Here is a 12,630-nt window from a genome sequence, read left to right on the forward strand (position 1 = left end):
TTAATAAAACAAATTTGCATAATAAATTTTAATATTAATTTAGACAAAAAATAGCAAATATAGTGAATTTTTGATATTTTTAAAAATTAGTACGACTAGAATTGAAAAGTATAAATTTAAAAATTGTGTACTAAATTGATATTTTTAAAATATATTATGTTTAGAAAAATATAAATTTATTTTAACTATCACTTCGTATCAAATTTGAATTACAATTTGAAAGTTTGATTGTTGACATAATTTTTTTCATTTAATGAACTGTAATATTAATTTAAAAGCATTAATCTATAATTTACAATGAGATATATTTAAATGTAAAAAACTTTAAAATTGTCAATTTAAAAAATGTAGTTAAAATTTTGTTTTTTAATATAATAATGACGACGAATGAATTGCTAGCCTTAAAAATTACCGGGATGGTACAATATTCACCACTCCGGGTGGAGTTGATTACGTCTCTGGCAAATCAGAACTGGTTGAGCTGACGAGTGTAATAAATCTTGCACAACTACAAATCGTAGTTAGAAGGGTAATTGGGGAGTTTTTGACGGATTTGTGCCTATGAAGCTTAGAAAATTCCATTTTTATGCCTCTAAAAAAATAATTCATATTTTTATGCCTGAGCCAACTAAATCTGCAAATCAACATAATTGACAATAATCCGCAATTGTACATTGCGGATTGCTTATAAATAAAAACAGTTGCAGAAAGTGATTAAAACTATAATTGATTTGGTGGTAGAATGCCTTTAATGGTTTTTTTGTTTTGGAAGGGTCACAAGTTCGAGTTCACTTTATAACAAATTAACAATCATTTATCTTTTTAATCTTTTTTTAATAAAAGCTAAAATACTTACTTTTGTATTAATTACGTTTTTTTCCTAATGAAAGCTAAAACTAGCAATTTTTCACTTTCTTTAAGTAATATATAAATAAAAACTATTCATGTTATATTAATAATTTTTTTACTTAAAGAAAAAAAATATAAAATATCAAACTAAATTCAGTTCACGTTCCAAATTTTAAATTAAAAATTAATTTTATAAAAACATCAAATTGATTTTAAATGTCAAATATTAAATTAATAATTTTATATCAATTTATAAAATCATCAAATTGAATTTAAATATCAAAAATTAATTTTATAATTTTATAACAATTTTAGAAAAACATCAAATTGATTTTAAATGTCAAATATTAATTTTTTTAATTTTATATCAATTATATAGAAACATCAATTAAATTGAGGTTAGATTAGGATATAAACTAAATTAAAATTAGTAGATTGTGTATTTTTAATTTAAAATTAGGATCATGAAATAAATTTAATTTGAATTTTTATAATCTTTTAAAGAAAGTGAAAAACAGTTAGTTTTAATTTTTATTAGAAAAGAAAGTGATCAATACAATAGCAAGTATAACTTTTAGTTTTGGCTAATGGGCTAAAAAAATCCCGACTTTTATTTTAGTTTTCAATTCCACTCCGACGTAGAATTTTTTTCAATTATACTCTTTTTCGGATTTTTGGTTTACAATTGCACCCTGTGCATCAAATTGAACTCTTTTTATTTGGTTAATATTCAAAATAGATCCTTCATTTTTATTAAAAAATCTAAAAGTTCTTTAATATTATAAATTCTACCAAAAAAACTATCTTCTCTACAAAATAAAAAATATTAAATTTAAACTAATTAAAAAAATAAAAAAAATAAAATTTCCGGAGGAGGCTGCTCCTCCTCCTGCAGCCCTCAACGGAGGAGCAGATCTGCTCCTCCGCAGGAGCAACTCTGCTCCTTCAGAGGAGCAGATGCTCATGGCCTGAGGAGCAGGAGCTGCCGGAGGAGGAGCAGCTCCTCCTCCTCCGGCAACTAAAAAAAAATAAAAACAAATTAATTTATTTTTATGTTTAGGATGTATTTGAACTTTATTTATATTTAAATATTTGTTTGAATTTAGCCAAATGGAAAAAAGTATGAAATAATCCTAAAATATATTTGTTTTATATATTTTAGTTCTTATAATAATAAATTCCTTTAATATTTTTAATTTAGGGTGCAATTGAAAATTAAAAATGCAAAATAGGGTATAATTAAAAAAATTGTTACGTCGGTGTGGAATTGAAAACTAAAACAAAGGTCATGATTTTTTCAATCTATTAGCCTTTAGCTTTTATTAAAGAAATAAGACTAAAAAAATAAATGGTTATTAATTTGTTATCAAGTGGAGTCGAACTTATGACCCTTTCAACTTTCAAGGCAAAATAGATAGCAAGTCAATATACCGCCAAACCAAGAATAATTTATGTTATAATTTTGCAACCAATCCGTGCGGATTGGTTTAATCAATATAATTACCCAATCCGCAATTGTATATTGCGGATTGGTATTAAATCCGCAATATACAATTGCGGATTTAGTGGGTTGAGGCATAAAAATAGCAATTATTTTTTAAGAGGCATAAAAACAGAATTTTATAAGTTTCATAGGCACGTATCCGTCAAAATCCCGGTAATTGGTTTGAACAATGCTGATGAGATAGTGAAGATTTACCTACGAGTGCCCCGGTTCGATGAATATGGAAGATTTCAAAAATACGATGGTTTTTCTAATAAGAGAGATGTTCATATGGAAGTAATGTGGCGTAATGTTTCACGGACGCCACAAATGAGGTTACTTGAGTTTTACATAGTGTACAACCTGCTATCTCAAGTACATGCAAAGTTTGAGGATTCCAAACTAGCGGATGTAGACGACTGTGGGGATGTAGACAATTGTGATAATTTTAGTGATGAGGAAGAGTTCTACGGGATCGTTGCTGATGACAACGAGGATGATGATGATGACATTGATGGTGAGAATGGAGAGGGCGCCCATGATGAGGATTTCGAGGGTGACATGGAACGAAATACAGATCCTTTTTAGTCACGGCTTCCTTATGAGTACACGCATCAGAATGTTGACGAAATGCGTGTCAATATGAATCTGTGGCCCAACAAAAATGCAATATGGGAAATTGGCAAAGAATTTGATCTGGGAAGGGTTTTTAGTTCGAGGTATGCTGCCTAGACATGTGCGATTGAGTTATCACATGGCAGCTAATAGAGAATACAAGAGTTATCGAACAACTGGTAAAACAATAGTGCTTGTGTGCGTAAACAATGACACTTGCAATTGGAGGTTGCGTGCGTCACTTCTAAAAGGCGATGCAGATTTGTAAAATTTTGTTTATTAAATATGTTATTTTTTTATGAAGTGTAGATTTATATTTGCATACTTGTTAATATAAGTATCCTGTAATATTTATTAAATTTATTTTGGTAGACTGTTAAAAGATTAACTATTTCAAACGTTTGTTATTCAAAAAATAATAAATTTTTTTAGTACAAAAATTAAAAATTTCACAACTAAAACTTGTTGTCACGACCCAAATAATTGAGCCGCAACCGGCGCTAGGGAATGAGAGTGGTAGCTCCGGAACCCGTAGCAAGCCTTAAATCGCTATTAATTTTTCGCAAATAATAAACAAATAATATCAAATAACGGAAGCAATTACATATATATATCATTTAACAAAATATTTACATTAGTTGTTTAAACCTCGCGGGCTCTAGTTACGTACCCTGTACGAACTGGCCTCGCGGTACTATATACATAAACTAATGTCTCAAAACATCTCACCGGCATCTGGGGCCGTGGATCACATATAATTCATGTAGCCTATCAAAAAGCATATAAAACAATAACAGCAGTTAATATATACAATCAAAATGAACTGCTGTCTAGGCTACTATTCTGTCGACACAGGACCACTACTGCAGCATTCACAGAAGTCAGAAACTATACATACACAGCTGACTTCTGGACTTCAAAATTGGCCTCTAGCTAAGTCCACAAACTAAGCACCTGAAAGACATCAAAGGTGAGGGGTCAGTATTTGGGAAGATACTGAGTGAGTTGACATTTACTAACAGTATTAATATAGAAACATAGCATCGCATCTCACGAAAACAATAATATAAAACATATAACATGTATTTGATCCGTACGAAACTAACATCCTAGAATGCGACACATTTCTCAAATAATCATATATCATTCAACCCAACCGTAAATCTCAAACTGTGAGTCCAACTCACTGGTGGGTCCAACCCACTAGATACGGGAACTTCCAGACTACACCGTAGCTGAGTTCACTCTCGTATCGAATTCATATCATATCATACGTATCCAATCATTTCTCAAATGCAAACACACTAGACTGACTTAGTACTGGTGATCACACAGCCTATTGACACCCAATAGGTAGCTAGTTTCTTCGGATCGCATACTAGTTCTCGTATATAGAAACTAATAAAACATATAACATTTCAATCAATTATATATAATACGATGCGTGTAAACATTATATATATCTATATAAAATAACTTTAATATATAATACGTGAAAGTAAAGTGCAACTCACTGTGACCGCTATCCATTCTATAACAAGATCGATGTGATAATATGCTCGTACTAGTACACCTCTAGTGCCCTCACTGCTCGGTCGTACGTCTGATACATATTAATTAACGTTTAATAGTCAGACGTAAATCATGTGTTTATATGTATAATACTTTCATAATTTAAGTATTGGTTTCATTCTTAGTATTATTCTCGTATATAGAAATTCTTAGTCGTATCCACGACTTATCGAATACCATTCTTTGTATTCGAGAATTATATAATTTCCTTAACGTTTTTCATTATCGTCACTCGCGTAAAACGTCGAGCTAAATCTTACTTTTTAAGTTATCGGGGTCTTTAATTGAATTCTAGGGTTTAATATTCAAAATTATCGAAATTCGGGTCAAACTAGGTCAAAAGTCCGTTTCGGTCCCCCGAACCTACTGTGTGGGCGCATAGTATGGCTATGCGCTTGCATAGTATGGCTATGCGCCCGCATAGCCTCAGCTATGCGGGCGCATAGCTGACCGCTATGCACGGCCACGAAAACATCGTTTTCGGGCCGTTTCCCCGCACCCCGACCTACTACACACTCTCACAATCTCAAATCCTTCAAAACCCGCATTTCCGTTTTCCATTAAAATGCTAAAACGATCTCAAAACGTCGAAATCAAAAATCAAAACGTTATTCCCATTAAAAATGCCAATACTTCTCCAATTTCAATGCCAATTCTTAAATATTTACCTTGAAATAAAGCCCCGAGATGATAGAGAATTCGATTTCGAGAAGTTTGACACCAAAATCACTGAATTCGGACGTCGGACGACGGAACGGCGAGATCGAGCGTGGCTTGAACTATTTCTGGATCTTTCTCCAATTCTCTACTGCTTCTTCTTCTTTGAATTGGGTTTCTTATATTTCTTGGCTAAAGGTTCACTTTAGTCCTTGTTCTTTTTGTTTGTCATCATTATTCCTTTAAACTTTTCTTTTATACGATTTAATCCATAGCTAAATCGTTAACTTCATTTATTATGACTTATACGTATTATTTTTACCCGATAAATAACACGAGACTCGATATTAATACTTTCCCGTCAAAATCTGAAATTTCTATTTTCGACACAAAGTGGCTAAATTACCACTTTGGTCCCTGTACCCTGTTTTGGGTTTTTCTTAACATTTTTCCTTTTAATTCTAATTCTGACTTTAGAATTGAAATATAATCTAAATTTTCGCATAATTAGTTTCCCAAAACCGATCTACTTAAGACTTATTTATCTTGACTTTATCAGAAATCTTTCCGATTTCGCCACCTTGGTGAATCTAAACTGGACACGTGGTCCAGTTAGATAATTAAACATTTTGGGGTACTACACGTGTAATATTATAATGGATTACTATATTATATTTTTCAATCCATGGAATTATTTGATTTTTAAATAATAAAATAATTTGAATATTTTTAAAATTATTAGTGGTATTTAAACATTATTTAAAATAAAATTTATGTTAAAATTTAAAAAGATAATTGGAAGAATTTTCTCGCAATTAATGCAGGCAGGGAATCAGTTGATTCCCTGACTACCGATAAAGTAACTCGTGGAAGCTTTCCGCGAGTTACTTTATCCACGTAGGATAAACTAATTTGCAGAAAGTTTGTTAGTTATCTTATTTACGTTGCTCCTTGCTGACTGGCCAGTTTGGAGCCACGTAGATAACTTGCAGAACTGTTCTACGAGTTATAAGGCACAAAATTAAATTTTTCAAAAAATAGGAATTAAATAATTAAGAAATTATATACAAATATGTCATTGATCTTGTTTTTGAGCGTAGAAACGCAAGTTGGAAAAAAGTGATAGTACAAAGATCCAGATATGCGTTAATAGAGAATACGATGCCCTAGGGTTGATTTTTCGGTTTCGGTTCGGTTAATCGATTTAATAAGTTTTTTTTCCCACCCATAGCCATGGGAAGTAAATAGAAAGAAAGAAAGGGCGACGTTGTTGTTGTTTTAATTTAATGGCACCGGCAAAGAAGGGGAAATCAAAGGCCAAGAACAACAGCAGCAGCAACTCATTGAATTGTAATTCAAAATCATTAGAAAAAATCGACTGTAACACACAATTTCCGCCATGTCTTCGGTTAATTCCTCCGTCGTCCGTCGGAATCAGCATCCACGCCAAGCCCGGTTCTAAATTCGCCTCCATTACAGGTCTCCTCTCCCTCTCAATCTTATTTTATCTGTTAGTTTTTTTGGCGTCATTACTGATAGTTAAGCTAAGTAATTGCGATGTTAGATTTGAGTGAAGAAGCGGTAGGAGTCCAAATTGACGCGCCTCCTAAAGACGGTGAAGCTAATGCCGCCCTCCTTGATTACATTAGCTCTGTTAGTTCTCCTTCCCTTATTTTGTCCCACCTTTTGTTCTTATTTTAGTCGCCGCTTCTTCGGTCAGGTTTTGAATGACTTTTTTTAGTAAGATACAAACATTGTTTGATATGAAATATGTCTTTGATTGTAAGCGGCATTGAAGAACCCGTAACACTTGAATAAAATTAACAATAGTAGCGAGTAAAACAATTGCTGTGTTGGTGGTATGGGAGGACGGGTATTGTGCGGTGGTGCTGATAACGATAATTGGGTGGCCGGTGAGTGATTTTGTCTGTCAGCAGTTGTGGGATGGTGGTAATGCAGTGGCAGAGGGTTGATTAATAAAGATATTGAGTTGAAATAATAGTGGGGTGTGGGGAGCAGGCTGTTTACCTAAACGGCGGAGGAAGAAGTTACAGAAGTTGTAACAAGATGTTGATAGTGGTGGTGGCAGATTAGAGCTTTAGTGATGATTGATGACGACTTAAATTGATTCATGGTGATTACAGTATTGGACCGTGTGGTGGGGGCAAGCAGCTGTAAGGGCAAGGATATGGCCACAATACTAGCGGTCATACGGGTGTTGATAAACTTGGATATTTAGTGTCAAATATAGTAGCGGTGGCTCCACGGTGAGCGCAATATGAGGATGATACTGGTGATGGTTTAAACTAGTAATTATTATAGCTGAAGCAGTTATAGAGGACATATTTTATATTTAGATATACGTACATATGTATATACTGTTTTTTCTTTAAAAGAATAGACAGAAAGGAAATTGGAACAATTTCAAAATGAAATTAAAACCAGAAATACCATTACAATGAAATTTGCTGTTTGCTTGATTATATAATATATCTGGTATAACCTCATGAAATGTATTATCTTTTATGGTTTTCTACTTTGTTATCTGTTAAATTATATTGGCAAGTCCTTGAGTGTTATTCTTCTTGATTAACAGGTATTGGGTGTGAAAAGAAGGCAGGTCTCACTAGGCTCTGGTTCTAAATCCAGAGACAAAGTGGTGATAGTTGAGGACATAACGTTGCAGAGTGTTTTTGATGCTCTTGACAAAGCATCAAAGTGCTAGCGATGATGGAATAATAGCTATCAACATTTGGATGATCTTCTTACTGAACAGGGAAACGTTGCAGAGTGTTTTTGATGCTCTTGACAAAGCATCAAAGTGCTAGCGGTGATGGAATAATAGCTATCAACATTTGGATGATCTTCTTACTGAACAGGGAAAAGTTGTGCAAGAGTATTTTCTTCCGCATTCTCGACTGATTGAGATATTTGGTATTGATTCTCTTGCTTCTCTTATTTCACACAGAGTTGACTACTCCTTTTTCATTTGGAATTGTCAAATGTAGTTTTAGTTTTCTTTGTAAATTCTGTGAATGTTTTTGGTGTAAATTCTGTTCACCCAACAGTATGGCGTTGCGATAGGAGTTTAATAATTGTTCCTTTAGCAACATATGATCCCTGCAACTTTATATTTTATCATGACGCCTTGCTTCCTTTATAGTTAACATCAATCACGAATCTATTAGAAGTTAAAACTTTGTTGTATTTTGACATAAGACAATCTAATCAGTGATTAAAATAACAGACCGGACCGGGAACCGGCCAGTGGTCCGGTCCAAAAACTGCAAAAAAGAAAAATCGGAAATTCTGTCAAACCGGACAAAGATAATTAGCGACGTATCTAATTCTATATTATAATTTTTTTTAATTTTACTCAAACTGGATACTGCCGGTTCGATTTTTAAAACACATAATTCCTCAAGGCCTTAATACTTTAACTCCAGAATTTAGGTGATAAACTTCAATCACTTGTGACTACAAATCAACTGACTTAAGTTGAAATATCATATATCTGTTTATGTCTAATCCAATTCCTCAGTCTTTACTGGTAGATGTATTTTTAAGTGTCATGCTTGCTTTTTTAATCTAGAGAAACAAATGTTGATAAGAACCATCAATGCCCAACGGATACAATCTCATTGTTTCATTGAGATTTCATGTCATTATTATGTGTTCGTATTTCAAACATTTATGGCTACGATTTTATTACCTACACTTTCATAGATATACACACATGTAATATTGTAAATAGAGATTATTAACTTATTAGTCTTTTAGTTTGGTTATTTATTACCTCTTGATTGTGTAGGGATGTCGACTGTTCCTTACAACGTTAACGTAACCTTTTTCATCAAAGAGCAAAGAGATGGTTTGTCAAAGGGGAACGATAGCCTTACTTTAATCATTCTATTCATTAGTCTCTTGTCGATCTCTTCGTCACCAGCCACAAGTTTATCCAGTTCACCAGCTTTGAATCTATTGTAGACCCATTCTACAAGTATGCTCTCATTCTCCAGCAACAAAATTTTGAAGATATAAACCTCAGCTTTAACAGTCACAGGCAGCCTGTCAATGTCATTGTTCATGAAATCATGGACCAAGAGCCTCTTGATTGGCGTACTAGATTTTCATGATTTGTTTTCCCGATAACCTTCATTTCAGTCTGAAACTTATTTTCCCATCAGTTATAAGTCTTTCCAGTTTCTTGACAGCGACACCTTTCCGGCTATACTACTCAATAGCTGCCCCTTACAAACCGTCCCAAATGATCTTCTTCCAATTTTTTCCTTTGAGTCCATAGGTCTGTCTCTAGTTCTACACAAGTGAAGGATAGAAGTGTGGCTTAATCCGATATGCTCATTGCTTTTGTATGCTGCTTTATGGTATCTGTAAATTATAATGCCACCGGTTGTTAGCATAAGTCTCCCAAAACCAACTCTCGTTTCTTTCGACAGTCCCAATTGTGTCTGTTCTCGACACCTATCTGCTGACTTTGATCATAGAGGAATTTGCATCATCCACATCTTTTCTTCCATATCTCAATCGAAGCCGCTGCTTTCTGCATTCCCTACTATTGCAAAATGCAGCATAACAATTACAGTCCTCCAAACAGGCTTTTTCATAGCCTTTTTTGATAGGAAGTGTAAGAATGGAACAAGAATGCTGTTCTTAGAGAGTGTTGGCAAGTTCTTGAATATGCTGCTTGCATTATGTACTCTATAATTTTCGAAGCATTCCAATTTGCTTGAGTAACAAATGCAAATCCAGGAATGCAGTCCCTTGGGATTCCATTATTCTCTTTGAGATGCTATGAGTACAATCTGTAAATCCCATCAACATCGAATCTGACCATGTAAATCGTGTCCAGTGTCGGAGACCCTCCTGCCGTAATTTTCTTGATGGAGAAGCCCGTGTTGTTGACAAGGTGGAGATACATTGTCTCCTGTTAGTTTTAAAAGATGCCCAATATGAATGAATACCCATCAGTATCAGAGGTTCCCACCACCAGATTTTCATCATTTTGAATCTTGAGGCAGAAACTTCCAGTTGAGTTATCGGTTCCTGAAACACTGAAAATCACTCTGTCAGCTTGAAGAAGTTGTGTGGACAAAAGGGTATCATCAAAGTTGCCTGAATCCAACAAAGAAGCTGAAGAAGGTGACCCGTGGAGGCAAAACGATAGAACTGGTTTGGTCTTGTGGAGATTGCAATACGTAACATCTCCGGAAACTGGTGGCTGGTTGCGGCGTAGTCCAAACTACTGTCATCTTAGAAATTCCAGCAAGAAAACCACTAGCATAAAAGGACCAGAAGGTGATAACCATGAAGAGTTGTTGGTGGGTATTAGGGAAGATTCTAAGCTTATAGTGTTGTCTTTGTTGTGCTGTGCCTTTGTTTAGCAATGACTGGATCCAGTGGCGGAACCAGGAGGGTAAGTTAGGGGGTCGAAATTTCACATTAAAATATAAAAGTACATTAAATAGAAAATTTAATTAAACAAAAGTGTTAAATATTGGAGTCGAGGAATAATAAATAACATAAAAAAATTCTAAGAATTAGAAAGGGCAAGAGGTGGAAGTTGAATTCGCCAGTTTTCTTTGTTTTGAAAATGCTGTAAAATATCTTCATTATCGATGGTAGCAAATATCGTACTCTCAATGAAGCATATCATCAAATCATTCAACCACTCATCTTCCATGATGTTCCGTAAATCTGACTTGATATGGTTCATTGCAGAAAAAGCTCTTTAAACAGATGTTGTAGCTACCGGTAAGATTAAAGCCAACTCAATCAAACGATAAACCAATGGGAACACTAAATGTCTACCAGTTTGAACCATCCTAATTACAAGGATAGAAAGATCTCCACAACTAGTAAAATCAGAACTTTGTCTTACTTTAAAAATGTACGTATCTAGATCATTTCTCAAAAGTTGCAAGTCAATAGCAGAGAAATCATCCGAATAGAATTCAGCAAGACAAATCAAACTATGTTGATCAAATTTAGAAAACGAGTCTTTTGGATCAAGACATGAGATGTACCTTAATAATGCAGTGCTAGATTCGGAAAACCTATTATCCATCTCAACAGTAAGCAAATCAATCACAGGAAGAAAAACCTCATTATGATGATGATGATAACAAGTTACCAAGTGCCTAGCACGCCGAGACCGTCCTGGAATAAGAAACTGATCTTCCATATCAGGCACCACAATGTCATGCTTGTTACAAAACATGGTGACTTCATGTAATAAAGCATCTCATCCACTGTCTCTCAAGTTTTGTAGCTTTACTTTCAAAACTTCTATCTTCATTGCAGTGATAATATTCTGATCTTTCTGTTGCAAGGCAAGCGACAATGCATTTGTTATACCCAATAATTTAAGCATCAGATTTAGAATAAATACAAAGTGGAAGTCTTCCATCAGTTTAATCAAGGCACTTGCTTTGCCCCTCGGCTCTGGTTCAGTTCCATCTTCATAAACTCTTCCAAGCACATATAAGGCTGAATTCCACATAGATAACAAACAGGCTAAAGTGACATGATGTGAACCCCAACGAGTATCACCCGGTCTTGCAAGATTAGTCTGTTGATTAAGCCCTTTTCCTGTAGTAAGCTCACCAGTCTCTAATTACTCAAAAATGTCAGCATCACTATGTTTATTTGATTCATCTCTTCTTTTGCAAGAAGCACCAGCAATATTAACAATCATACTGATGTTTGTAAAAAATTCAGCAACAACTGGAATATGTTTTGCAATAGCAACAACCACCAACTGCAGTTGATGGGCAAAACAATGGACATAGGAAGCAAAAGGATTTTCTCGTTGAATAAGTGCCTTCAGCCCATTAAACTCTCCCCTCATGTTAATTGCTCCATCATATGCTTGATCTCGCAATCTAGAAATAGATAAATTATGCCGAGCAAACAACATATCCATAGCCGCTTTTAAAGAACTTGATGAAGTGTCACTAACATGCTTAATGGCAAGAAACCTGTCGATTATTTCACCCTTCTTATTCACAAACCTTAATATAACTGCCATTTATTCTTTTACAGAACAATCCCGAGCCTCGTCCATTAGTAAATAGAATATTTCCTATCTCCAAGTTCACTAAGAATGGCTGATGTTAGACCTGACAATTCGTGTCTGCGGGTCATAAACGGGTTAAACCCGTTTAAACACGAACATGACACGATTATTAATCGGGTTTCATTTACAAACCCAAACACGACTCGAATATTACACGGGTTACACGACACGACACGTATAAACACGTTTATTTAAATGTGTTAACAAATGAACCCGCTTAAAGTGACACGTTTAAACCCGTTTAATTATTTAAATACTTTTTAAACTTATTTAATATAACACCAAAGGAATTATTACTATATTTTAAGATAAAGATTATCATAATTATATATATAATAAGAAAATTAAATAAAAATTA

The 12,630-nt window shown here is 34.1% G+C and overlaps 1 protein-coding gene and 1 pseudogene across 2 annotated transcripts; one reads left to right on the plus strand and one right to left on the minus strand.

Moving 5' to 3' along the window:
• Positions 1-6,352: 6,352 nt before the first annotated feature.
• LOC126657700 (uncharacterized) lies at positions 6,353-9,195 on the plus strand. 2 transcript variants are annotated; one of them, XR_007633402.2, is made up of 4 exons: positions 6,353-6,655; positions 6,741-6,829; positions 7,773-8,110; positions 8,988-9,195. XR_007633402.2 is itself a non-coding variant. In XM_050352445.2 (3 exons), exons 1-3 carry the CDS (start codon positions 6,463-6,465, stop codon positions 7,899-7,901), a joined length of 411 nt encoding a protein of 136 aa, XP_050208402.1. In that variant the 5' UTR covers positions 6,353-6,462; the 3' UTR covers positions 7,902-8,349. The 2 variants fall into 2 exon arrangements, 1 of the variants encoding a protein (XP_050208402.1); XM_050352445.2 differs by lacking the exon at positions 8,988-9,195 and having other exon boundaries at positions 7,773-8,349.
• A 65-nt stretch (positions 9,196-9,260) lies between these two features.
• Positions 9,261-11,414, minus strand: LOC126656846 (uncharacterized; annotated as a pseudogene).
• Between the last annotated feature and the right edge of the window lie 1,216 nt (positions 11,415-12,630).

This window comes from Mercurialis annua, linkage group LG7, assembly GCF_937616625.2.
Source record: "Mercurialis annua linkage group LG7, ddMerAnnu1.2, whole genome shotgun sequence".
NCBI lineage: Eukaryota > Viridiplantae > Streptophyta > Magnoliopsida > Malpighiales > Euphorbiaceae > Mercurialis > Mercurialis annua.